This window comes from Papio anubis, chromosome 10, assembly GCF_008728515.1.
Source record: "Papio anubis isolate 15944 chromosome 10, Panubis1.0, whole genome shotgun sequence".
In the NCBI taxonomy this organism is placed as follows: Eukaryota; Metazoa; Chordata; class Mammalia; order Primates; family Cercopithecidae; genus Papio; species Papio anubis.
In genome coordinates, this window is record NC_044985.1 from 114,015,262 (window position 1) to 114,028,735 (window position 13,474).

The 13,474-nt window shown below is 37.7% G+C and overlaps 1 protein-coding gene across 26 annotated transcripts in view; it reads left to right on the forward strand.

Moving 5' to 3' along the window:
• SP140 (SP140 nuclear body protein) overlaps positions 1-13,474 on the forward strand; it is a 92,618-nt gene that overhangs the window by 1,005 nt on the left and 78,139 nt on the right. For 3 of the 26 annotated variants that reach the window (XM_031651563.1, XM_031651580.1, XM_031651575.1), the window contains exons 1-3: positions 303-680; positions 11,215-11,392; positions 12,346-12,514. In XM_031651563.1, coding sequence (XP_031507423.1) covers positions 613-680; positions 11,215-11,392; positions 12,346-12,514 — 415 coding nt within the window. In that variant the 5' untranslated portion in view covers positions 303-612. The other 23 variants (XM_031651573.1, XM_031651582.1, XM_031651565.1 and 20 more) reach the window with 15 other exon arrangements.

Here is a 13,474-nt window from a genome sequence, read left to right on the forward strand (position 1 = left end):
AAAGAGTGAAACTCCATCTCAAAAAACAAAAACAAAAACAAAAAACAAGAAAGTCAATACAGTCATTTCTTCTTATCTGTGGATTCTGTATCCATGGATCTAACCAACCATGAATGCAAAATATTTTCTAAAAATTAAAAACATAAATAACAACAATAAAAGGTAATATAAAAGTTTAAAATACAATATAACTATTTGTATAGCATTTACATTGTATTAGGTATTATAAGTCTAGAAATGATTTAAAATATACAGGAGGATGTGCATGGGTTATATGCAAATACTATACCTTTTATATCAGGGACTTGAGCATCCATGGATTTTGATATCCGTGGAGGGTCCTGGAACCGATTCCCCCTGGATACCAAGGGATAACTGTACATTCTTGATAAAAATGAAAACAATGTATGGAATGTAAAAGTCTATGGAAACTTGTCTAATTGGGACTCTGTGCCAAGGCTACTTGTGGCACTGGTACAGCCCCAAGAAAGCAAAAGCTGTTGGTATCATCAGCAGTAGTGGTGGCACCAGGCTGGTTTTCAGTGCCCAGTGCCACCACTCCCAGACAGGCATCCCAGTCATCTCTTTCACTTGCTCTCTAGCGAAGGGAAGATGAGCCAGCGGAGCTCAAAGTCCAGGCAGCCCATGGTCACCAAGCAGGAAGAAGATGGCACTGAGAGGTGACGATGGGGTAACGCTAACCTCAAAGAATGAGTCAGGAAGTGTTGCCTCTGCTCCTATTTTTGGAAGAAATTGGGAAAAATGATGTCATTTCGTCCTTAAATATCTGGTAGGATTAGCTAGTGATACCACGTGGGCCTAGCACTTTCCTTTCTGGAGGGCTAGTAAGTATTGATTCAAATTTCTTTAATATATATAGGCCTATTCAGACAACCTATCTCTTGTGCAAGTTTTGGTTAGTTTGCCTCTTAAAGAATTTGTTCATTTCATCTGTGACCAAATCTGTAGGTGTGGAGTCCATAGTTTTCTTTTATTACCTTTTCATTGTCCGTGGAATTCATAGTGATGACCCTTCTTTCATTCTGATCATTTCTGTCTTCTCTATTTTTTTCTTTGTTAGCCTGGCTAGAAGTTTATTAATTAATTCTTTGAAAAGAATCAGCTTTTGGTTTCATTAAGTTTCTCGAATGTTTTCCTGTTTCAATTTCATTAATTTCCACTTTAATTATTATTATTATTTTTTCTGCTTGCATCAGGCTTAAATGGCTCCTCTTTTTCTCCAGTTTCCTCAGATGAAAGCTTGGATTATTGATTTAGATATTTCTCTTCTATTATATGCATTTAATGCTATATATTTCCTTCTAAGTGCTGCTTTTGTTGCATCCCATTCATTTTAAGAAGTTGTTTTCCTTTTCATTTAGTTTAAAATATTTTTAAATTTATTTTGAGACTTCTTATTTGACCCTAGAACTGTGCTGGTTAATCTGGAAATATTTTGGAATTTTCCAGCTATTTTTCTCTTACTGATTTCTAGTTTATGGTCTGAGAACAACCTTTTATGATTTCTATTCTTTTAAATTTGTTAAGGTATGTTTTATGGCCCCAAATGTGGTACATCTTGGCAAATATTCTGTGTGAGCTTAAAAAGTACATGCATTCTGCTATTGTTAAATGGAGTATCATATAAACGTCAGTTAGATCAAGTTGATTGCTATTGCTGTTCAGGTCAACTATATCCTTCTGATTTTCTGCCTGTGTGATATGTCAATTAATAAAAAAGAAGTGTTGAAGCCTTCAATAATAGCAGTGAATTTGTCTATTTCTCTTTATAGTTCTATCAGTTTTTGCCTCATACGTTTTACCATTAGTTTGCTAGTTGCATACACATTAAGGATTGTGTACCTTCTTGAAGAATTTACCCTTTTATCATAATGTAATGCCCCTCTTTAATCCCTGATGATTTTCCTTGTTCTGAAGCTGCTTTGTCTGAAATTGATATAGCTACTATAACTTTTCTTTGATTCGTGTTGGCGTGGTGTATCTTGTTCCATCCCTTTATCTGTAACCTATCTTTTAAAATATATTTACAATGACTTTTTTATAGACAACATATAGTTGGGTGTTCTGTGTTTTTATGTACTCTGTTGATCTCTTGGCTTTTAATTGGTGTTTTAGACTATTGGCATTAAAGTGGTTATTAATGTAGTTAGATTAATATCTACCACATTTGTGAATGCTGTTTTGTACCTATCGTTTTCATCTTTTCTTCCTTTTTTCCTGCCTTTTCTGGTTTAATTGAGCATTTTATGATTCTATTTTCTCTCCTTTCTTAGCATATCAATTATACTTCTTTTAAAACATTTTTAGTGGTTCCCTGAAGTTTGTAATATATGTTTACAGCGAATCATATCCATTTTAATTACACTCTATCACTTAATGAGTAGAGAATACACCAAGCAACTGAACATCCCAAGTTCTGTCCTCCTGCTCTTTTTAACACTGTGAAATGACTGACAATGTTAAAAAGAACAGGAAGGCTTCTAGTCATTCCACTTATTTATGTCCCGTAACCACTCTATGTTGTTGATATGATTAATTTGACCAAACAGCTTCATTTTAGGTCAAGTTAGAGTAGGAAAATTGAAAACATTTTATTATATCTGCATTTATTTCTTCTCTGATGCTCTTTCTTTCTCTATATGAATCTGAGTTTCTGGCCCATATCATTTTCCCTTTGCATAAAGAAATTCTTTTACCTTTTTCACACGGGTAGGCTTTCTGACAATGAATTCCCTCAGTTTTTGTTTATTTGAGAAAATCTTGATTTCTACTTTACTTGGAAGGTTAATTGCACAGGATGTAGAAGTCCACACAGGCTTTTTTTTTTTTTTTTTTCTTTCATCACTTTAAATATTTCTTTCTACTTTCTTTGCTTGCATGGTTTTTAATGAGAAATCTGATGTAATTTTATCCTTCTTTCGTGGGTAAGGGTTGGTTGGTTTGTTATTTTTCCCCCACCCCCTGGCTTTTTTCAATATTTTCTCTTTGTTATACTGCAGTTTGAATATAAAATTGTGATTGCCCAACTAGACTCTTCTTGTCCGCTGCCCAGAAAAGCCACACACTGCAAACAGTAGGAGTTGCAGGAGAGAAAGAATTTAATAATCGCAGGGCCAGGCAAGCGGGAGATGTTTCTCAAGTCCATCTCCCCAAGAATTCAGAGAGTAGGCTTTTTTAAGGATAGTTTGGTAGACAGGGGCTGGGGAACAGGGAAATGCTGATTGCTTAGATTGGGAATGAAATCACTGGGGGTTGAAGTGATGTTCCTGTGCTGAGTCATTTTCTGGGTGGGGGTCACAGGACCTAGTTACCAATCCTGTGGTATTGGCTGGTCCATTAGAATGCAAGGTCTGAAAAATACCTCAAACACCAGTCTTAGGCTTTATAATACTGAAGTTATCTATAGGAGCAACTGGAGTGGTTATGACTCTTGTGACCTCCAGCTACATGACTCCTGAACCATAATTCTAATCTTGTAGCCAATTTGTTAGTTTTACAAAAGTGGTTTTGGTCTCAGAGCAAGGAGAGGGTAAGTTTTGGGAAGGGATTGTTATAATCTTTGTTTTAAAGTTAAACTATAAACTAAATGCTTCTCATTGTTAGCTTGGTGTACACCCAGGGGTGAGCAAGGACAGTTTGTGAGGTTAGAAGCAAGATGGGGTCAGTTAATTTAGATTTCTCTCACTGTCATAATTTTTGCAAAGGTGATTTCAATATGTCTAAATCTAGATCATTGGATATTTATGCCACTTGCTGTTTGATGAGCTTCCTGAATCTGTGGTTTGTTGTTTGTCATTACTTTTGGAAAATTCTTGGCTATCACTACTTGATTATTTCTTCTGCTCTATTTTCTCTTTCTTCTCCTTCTCATATTCCAGTTACATATTTGTCACACTTTATGAAATTATTCCAGCATTCTTGGATATTGTGTTCTGTTTTGTTTTTCCTCTTTTTTTCTCTTTACATTTCAATTTGAGAAGTTCCTTTTGACATATCTTCAATTCACTGATTCTTTCCTTGGCCATGTCCAGGCTACTGATGAACCCATCAAAGGCATTCTTCATTTCTGTTTCATTGTTTTTTATTTCTAGCATTTCATTTTTCATTATGTCTTTGAGTTGTCATCTTTCTGCCCACTTAACCATCTGTTCGTGTGTATTGTCTGCTTTTTAAAGAACCCTTAAGATATTAATTAACCATAGTAATTTTACATTTCTGTCTAAAAACTGGAAAATCCATCATATCTGAGTCCGGTTTTGATGATTACTTTGTCTTTTCACACTGTGTTACTTCTTGCCTTTTGGTATGTCTTATAATTTTTTTTTAAAGTCAGACATGATAAGTCAGGTAATAGGAACGGAGGCAAATAAGCCTTCAATGTGAGGTTTTATATTAATATGGGTAGGAAATGGGCCATATCTAATGTTTATTCTAGCTGTAGGTGGCAGAGGTGTCAAATTCCCCTAGCGTTCTTGTTTTTCTTTCCCCTGCTTTCTCTGGGTTTCTCTGAGAACTCCTTTTTAAATAGTCTGTTTCTTGCAGCTCTTCCAGCTGTAATCTGCTGTTATTATACAGGAACTCTGTTGATGGAATGGTAACATGTCAGAAGGGAAGTGGTCTACAATCTTATGATTACATCTCAATCTTTTAATGGAACTGCACCTTGGACTGTTACTTTCAAAACAATTGCTCCCTCCACCCCTTTTTTAAATTTTTTGAAATGGTGTCTCGCTTTGTTGCCCAGGCTGTAGTGCAGTGGCATGGTCTTGGCTCACTGCAACTTCCGCCTCCTAGGTTCAAGCGATTCTCCTGCCTCTGCCTCCTGAGTAGCAGAGATTACAGGTGCCTGCCACCATGCCCAGCTAATTTTCTTTTATGTTTTTAGTAGAGACGGGGTTTCGCCGTGTTGGCCAGGCTGGTCTCAAACTCCTGGCCTTGTGATCTGCCCATCTCAGTCTCCCAAAGCGCTGGGATTACAGGCGTGTCACCGTGCCCGGCCTCACCCTCCACCCTTTTTAGAAGTGACAGGATGTCCAGAAGAGGCTAGATTTTGGTAGTCACCCTTCCCCTAGAATGGTTAAAGCATTTTCCCTAGAGAGTAGGCCTTTGTTATGGAGAATGCTTTGGTTTTTAAAAAAACTTTTCTTTTCCTTCCTCCTGTCAGAAGGATGAAGAGATTTTTCTTGGGGTTTCCGGAGGTAAAATCCACAAAAGGTTGGGGCCTGCCCTGAAATGATGACCCCCAGGAGTTTCCCACACTCGCTCATGCTGCTCCACACTCAGCCTCTAGCAATTCATCAAACATAACATTGATGTGTTCCTCCCAGCCTATGACTCCAGTGCCTTCTGCCTCAGGTAGTTGATCTTGGACAATTCTCTGGATTTGCCTGTATCTGCAGATTTGGGGGCAGTTTGCCTTGTGACTTCAGTTCTTTGAGAGACAGAAGAAAAGTTGTTAATTCATAGTTTGTTCAGCTGGATTTTAGTTGTTGTTGTGAGAATGGAAGCAATGACTTCCAATGTCCTTGCGTGTTGAAGCTAAAATCAGTGAGTTTAGTGAACTTTTACATTTTTGAAGTTTAGACTCTTTCCTTAAGACAAACTTTCTTTTTGTTTAAAATTTTGGTTTTATTATAGTATTATCTTACAGCCAGAGCATGTAACCTGTTCAATTTCTCTTCATTATTATTTATTGAAATTACTTCAGGGCCAAATACATGGTATGATCTTTTGTGTTTAACACAGTGTGATTAAAAAATCAATTTTGCCAGTTTTTAAAACTTACATTTTATGTATCTTTGTTCTTTTACTTTTATCTACTTGAGAAGCTAAGAATTGGAAGTAAAATGTTTTTTAACAGCCATGAAAGATTTTCCCACTGGTAATCTTTAATCTTGCTTTTTAAATGTGAGTATTGAGAATTTTACCTTCTTTCTCATTTGTATTTGCTTAATGAAACTTGCCTATCTTTTGACTGTTAACATTTTTAATGTTACTTTATCTCTGTTGTGTCTCTTGTAGTTAGATTCTATTTTGACCATTTATAATTTAAGATGGTAACTTAATCTGTTTTAAATATCTTGTTGCTTACGGATTTTTTATTTTTATATTTTATGCCTCTTTATTTTCTATAAGAAAAAGAGCGTGTTTTCTTTCTCATTATTTTGTAAAGTTTATAGCCTCATTTTGACTCTATTCGTTACACTTGGGTTTCTAATTAATTCTTTAATGTATATTTCTCTGAGAGCATCAAATTTATAACTGTATCATTTGAATTTTTATTTGAAATAAGTTATTTAACTCAATTTTTTACTTGTCCTCACTCAATTAAAAAAAACTTTACCAAGTATCGCACCACTGCACTCCAGCCTACGTGACAGAGCGAGATTCCGTCTCAAAACGAAACAACAAAAAAAACTTTAAAATAGAATCTAAAGCTTAAGATTGAAATTGCTATAATTTTATTATATGCAGTATATATCCTGTCTTTTTAGAACAGTCCTTCTCAAATATTTGGATTCAGGATATTTTTGTATTTTTTAAAATTATCGAGAACCCCGAAGAATTGGCTTTTGTTTATTGGGTTATATCTGTTGCTATTTACCATATTAGAAATTAAAACTTTGAACACTTAAAATATGTATTTATTCATTTAGAAATAATAGTAGTGAATTTATTACCCGTGAATATAAGTGATGTATTTTTATGAAAAATAATAGAACTTTTCAAAATAGAAATAAATTAGCCAGAGGATTAGCATTGCTTTACATTTTTATGCATCTTTTAAATATCAGTAGAAGGCAGCTAGACTCTCCTATCTGCTTCTGCGTTCAATCTGTTGTGACATCACAGGACATTTAGCCTCTGAAAAATTTCATTGTATGTTCATGAAAGAATGAGAAAGAAAAAGGGAAAATAATATGTTATTATGAGAACAGTTTTACCTTGGTGACACCTGAAAGGGTCTTGCACAATCCTAGGGAGTCTCTAAACCCCACTTTGAGAATTACTGTTCTAAGATAATTTATAAGTTTGAGACATCAGGATTTTAACTGGTTTTTAGTGATGCTTTCAGTTCCTTTACAACAAGACTTTATGGATACTGATTTCTTGATTCTGTTAATTGTAGTACATCATCAAATAATTTGTCCCACACAGTGTCAGTAAAAATGGAGTAGGGTGCTCTATAGGAACAAACAACTCCCAAATCTCAACGGGTCACCAGGCCTCTGCTCAGAGGACCCTCATCCTGGACTCTGTCTCTGGCTGAGGAGCAGCCACCCCATCTGAAATGACAGTCACTGTGGTAGAGGAACAGAGAGTGTGCCTAACCAGGTGCTGGCTCTGAGCTCTTCTGCTGGAGTGATTCCCATTGCTCCAAAGGAGGTACAATCTTACCTTGGCCCAGAAGAAAAGAACATTGAAAAATGTGTGACCAACACAGAAGGTGCATGAGCAAAATATTTTTTGAGTCCTTGTCTGTCTAAGTATTGATTCTGCCCTCATGCACGAATCATTGAACAAGGTATACATCTTTCCCTTTTAATTTTTTTGGACCCATTCTCAAGAATTGGATGGGTATACACTTTTTTTTTTTTTTTTTAGTAGTTTCCTCTTACCTCTAGGCTTATAGGCTCGCATCATTATTTTAGACATTTAGCTTTTCAAATTTATCTATTTTTCCCTTTAGGGCTTTTCCCCATTTGTTCTGGGAAATTTTGAATTTCCAAGGTCTCTGTTTTATTTTCTGGTTGTTTCTTTTCTGCATGGAATTTTTGGTACAATATATTATCTTTTTGTATGATAATATTTGTTGTTTAGAAATTCTCTTTTGTTCCCTGAAACATCCCTATTTCTGCTAGGGTACTTCTTTGCCTTTTGCTTATCTTGGTTTACTCCTTAATGTTGTAGGTTTCCACACATGCTGTGGTCCGTTGTAGTCTGTTCATGCTTACCAGCAAGATGCTGAAAAGCAAACTTGAAACTCCATTTAATGAGGTGGGCTTGTAAGTTTGTGGGCTTCACTGAGCAAATACCAAATGCCTGCAGTCCTTCTCTCTGAGTCATTTATATTTTTCTTAAGAAGAAACCTCCACTCTTCTGCCTGATTGTGGGTGTTCTGTGTCGTAGAGCAAACCGTTTTTAATTTCGCCTCTGGAACAATCTCTTGATTTTCATCTCTGCATCTCCTTCTCAGCCACCACTGCATCTCTGGGAGGCTGCAGGACATGCTGGATCCTTTTCTGACCTCAGGAACCATCCTCCACCTTCAATAGCAATGAGTACCCCTCTGACCGTTTTTTCTCTGTCATATTTAGGTTAAAATTTCTCATCTAATTCCTTTCTCTTCATCATTGTAACTTTAATTCCTTTCCTATCATTTAGGAGACATTCTAGTGAGAGAGGAGAAAAACAGTTGTCATTAATCAACCATTTTAAACCAGAAGTCTTTTTCTTTTTTAACAGAATTCGGTGGATAAATGGTGCATGTTTGGGGAATGGGAAATCTTAGTGATCCTCTATTCTATCCTGATGCATGTTTGAGGAATGGAAAGTCCCAATGACTTTCATTGTGGGATAAAAAAAAATCTGTAAGTCTTCATACCGTTTAAAAATACAGATAAATATGTTAAGGCCTATTAGCAAGGAGAACAATTTAGCAAGTAAGAATCAGAACTACAAACTTTTGTGAGTAAAAATTAGTTTCCCAGGCACAGCCTTAATGTCTGAAATCCAGAGGTCTCCAAGTGTAGACAGATCAGTGTGTCCTAGTTTTGCATATTCACACAAATCTCCATGTTGGACCATAGAAAGAGTCATTTTCTTGTGACTATTCTTTTTTTTTTTTTTTGAGACGGAGTCTCACTCTGTCGCCCGGGCTGGAGTGCAGTGGCGCGATCTCGGCTCACTGCAAGCTTCGCCTCCTGGGTTCACGCCAGTCTCCTGGCTCAGCCTCCCGAGTAGCTGGGATTACAGGCGCCCGCCACCACACCCGGCTAATTTTTTGTATTTTTAGTAGAGACGGGGTTTCACCGTGTTAGCCAGGATGGTCTCCATCTCCTGACCTCATGATCCGCCTGCCTCGGCCTCCCAAAGTGCTGGAATTACAGGCGTGAGCTACGCGCCCAGCCTTATTGTGACTATTCTTAATCAAACCTTACCAGATGAGAGTCTTTGAACCAATTTTGTGATGGAGAATACCACCCTCCCTCTACAGTTACAGATGGAGGAGATACATCTCCTTTATGACTCCTGAGATTTCCTCTCTTTGTTGTTAACTAAGAAGACTTGCAGTTCAGTGTTGAGTTCTGTAATATCTCAGCCAGATTTTTATTTCTTTCTCTGTAAGTTAAAGTTCTCCAGAGAAACAGAACCAATAGGATGTGTATATAGAGAGAAAGAGATTTGTTATAAGGAATTGGCTCTTGCAATTATGAAGGCTGACAAGTCCAAAATCTGTAGTGTGGGCCTGCTGGTTGGAGACCCAGGAGAGCTGATGGTGCAGCTCCAGTCTGAATGCAGTCTACTAGAGGATTCTTACTTTCTTGGGGACACTGGTCTTTTGGTTCTATTCAGGCTTTCAATTGGTTGGACAAGCCCCACCCACACAATGGAAGGCAATCTGCCCTACTCCAAATTCACTAATTTAAATGTTAATCTTTTCCCAAAAAACCGTCCAAGTTGGCATATAAAATTAATTACCACAGCATCATGTCAATTCCTATAAAGATTTTGACGTCTTTTAATTGTGTATTTTCCCTAGAGAGTTCAGGTGAAGGTCTCTTTATAATAGTTTGATTGGAACAGGGCGAACCTTTTTACTTCTATGCACAGGTCTTTTTTTTTTTTTTAATTATACTTTAAGTTCTAGGGTACATGTGCACAACATGCAGGTTTATTACATATGTATACATGTGCCATGTTGGTGTGCTGCACCCATTAACTCGTCATTTACATTAGGTAAATCTCCTAATGCTAACCCTCCCCCCTCCTCCCACCCTACAACAGGCCCTGGCGTGTGATGTTCCCCTTCCTGTCTCCAAGTGTTCTCATTGCTCAATTCCCACCTATGAGTGAGAACATGCAGTGTTTGGTTTTCTGTCCCTGCAATAGTTTGCTGAGAATGATGGTTTCCAGCTGTATCCATGTCCCCACAAAGGACATGAACTCATCCATTTTTATGGCTGCATAGTATTCCATGGTGTATATGTGCCACATTTTCTTAATCCAGTCTGTCATTGATGGACATTTGGGTTGGTTCCAAGTCTTTGCTATTGTGAATAGTGCCGCAATAAACACACGTGTACATGTGTCTTTATAGCAGCATGATTTATAATTATTTGGGTATATACCCAGTAATGCGATGGCTGGGTCAAATGGTATTTCTAGTTCTAGATCCTTGAGGAATCGCCACACTGTCTTCCACAATGGTTGAACTAGTTTACAGTCCCACCAACAGTGTAAAAGTGTTCCTGTTTCTCCACATCCTCTCCAGCACCTGTTGTTTCCTGACTTTTTAATGATCGTCATTCTAACTGGTATGAAATGGTATCTCATTGTGGTTTTGATTTGTATTTCTCTGATGGTCAGTGATGATGAGCATTTTTTCATGTGTCTGTTGACTGCATAAATGCCTTATTTTGAGAAGTGTCTGTTCATATCCTTTGCCCACTTTTTGATGGGATTGTTTGCTTTTTTCTTGTAAATTTGTTTGGGTTCTTTGTAGGTTCTGGATATTAGCCCTTTGTCAGATGAGTAGATTGCAAAAATGTTCTCCCATTCTGTAGGTTGCCTGTTCACTCTGATGGTAGTTTCTTTTGCTGTGCAGAAGCTCTTTAGTTTAATTAGATCCCATTTGTCAATTTTGGCTTTTGTTGCCATTGCTTTTGGTGTTTTAGACATGAAGTCCTTGCCCATGCCCATGTCCTGAATGGTATTGCTTAGGTTTTCTTCTAGGATTTTTATGGTTTTAGATCTAACATTTAAGTCTTTAATAAGTTCACTGTTTTCATCTTTTCCACCTTGATTTTTCCCAAAATAAATAAATTTCATTCATTCTGATTTCCCCACAAGAAAGCCTATTTTACACATGTTGGCTCTCCATTGGCCATCCTTCATGTCTAAAATCTTCTAGCCACCACAAACCTCTTGGAAACTCAGTATCTATTTCCACGTTGTATCTTTGTTTCTTAGAATGGTCACAGATATACAGAACACAGAGGATCAGAACCTGCAGGAGCAGGTTTGCCCTGAGCCCATTTTCAGGTTCTTCAGAGAACACAAGGTAGAGATTGCAAGTGCAATAACAAGACCATTTCCTTTCCTTATGGGCCTCCGAGACCGCTCCTTCATCTCTGAGCAGATGTATGAAGTAAGTAAGAATTTCCAAATGATGGTAAACCAGGTCCATACTCAATTATGCCAAACTTCAAGATGCAATGAACAGGCTAAAGGACCTCCTGTGAATGGGGACCTTCATCATCCTGTAGGTTAGGAGGTGACAGGAGAAGCAGGCATCACAGAAAACCTCCCTTCTTCTGCAGTAAATGTTGGGGGAGGGCCACAGTGAGGGAGGTGGGCAGCAGAGAGAATGGGAATGCTGCATGGGTGCAGATCATCCTAGGTGCATGTATGCAATCTACTAATGGTAGCCATAATTAAAGTAAATAAGTGAGCTAGGCAGCGTTTCATTCCAAAGCCTACTTATTGAAACACTTGAAACAGAGATTTTTTTGAAACTCACAGGGAAGTTGTGTCATGTTATTTTACATTTGGAAGCAGATGCTTGCTACTGTCTCTCCAAATCATTGTTTGATCTTTGGACATTTCTAGAGCCCTAGAATGCAAGTTAATGTTAGCAGTGGATGCCTTTAGGGATACTGAGGACAAGCCTTCTTCTTGTCTTTGTGAATTTTCTGTGCCCTTTGATCAGGAGTCACAGTAGGGGGCTGGTTGATTGGTTTCCTGGAACTCTGTCAGGCCAGGCCAATCCTAGTAGTGGTTATCATCCACATAACAGAACAGCCTTGTTAAGGCCACTCCTGAAATAACCTGGCCAGGCTCTAAAGCCACACATAACATTCAACTCTGAACCCACATTTATTATTTAAAATAACTCTCTCCTCTTAAGTGTACAACAATGTCAGAGAGTCAGGTTCAAAAAATTAAGACTGTATTTTTATGGTGGAGGACATTTAAGAAGTCATCCAAATATATGCAAAATTCTAGCATTTCACAAGAGAACAGATGTTCTATCTACCACCTAAGAGTCTTTTGGAACCCATAAATCTCTAACTACATAATTCTCCATTTAATATTTTTAAGCATTTTCAAGAAGCTTTTAGAAACCTGGTCCCAGTGACAAGAGTGATGTATTGTGTACTCAGTGAACTGGAGAAGACGTTTGGCTGGTCACATCTGGAAGCATTGTTCAGCAGGATTAACCTGATGGCCTATCCTGATTTAAACGAGATTTATAGAAGCTTCCAAAATGGTAACTATAGCTCTCAACAGCTTTGGGGGATTCAAGCCCATTTCATTCATTAATTCATTCATTCACTCTTCATTCATATTTGACAAATGTTTGACTGAGTGACTCTTACATGCCAAGCCCAGGGGGAATATAATGATGAAAAAACACACATGTTCCGTGTCCTTATGGAGTTTACATATAGTGGGAGTGATAGATGTTAACCAAGTAATCCTGCAAATGGTTGCTCAGCCAGGACTTGATTTTGATGCTGTAAAACATAGGGTTGAAGTCTCCATTTTTTTCAAGGAAGACATGAGTGAAGCCTTTTCATAGGAAAGGAGGAAACCTTCTCTGATATTTGCAGATACATTCAAAGATAAAACAATTTTCTTTGTATTAGAAAATTTATCATTCAGTGCAGTCCTATGTCAACTTGTTTCTCCAAACGAAGACTGGAGAAGTCACGAAGAGAGCCCAGTACATACTGATACACTGAGGAGGAGCTGCATATGAAAGCTATGAAGACAGAAAAGAGGGTTGGTGGGGGCCTTTCAGAACCATGTGGTTGAATTGCAGAGTGTGGGAGGGAGGGTTTGGGAGCCGATTCTGGAGAAAGAACTTGGAGTGGATTCTGGAGGGCTTGACACCCTGTGCTAGGGAATCTGGAGTTTAGTTTTTGGAAAATAAAGAAGCAATAACAAGCATTTAAACAGGGGAAAAGTAAAATAAGTCAGTATGAAGAATGGGGTGTGTTGATTTGTGAATACTATACCTTGATTCAAAAAAGAGGTATCTCGTTTTCATATTATGGTACATCCAAGTCAGAGAAAGGTCTAGAGGAAATCAAATACTGTGCATGCCTCCTTTGGTATACATGAGGGATTGGTTTCAGGAATACCCACCACCCTCAGTCCTGGATGCTCAAGTCCCTTGTATGAAATGGCATAATAGTATTTGTGTATAACCTATGCACATGCACCA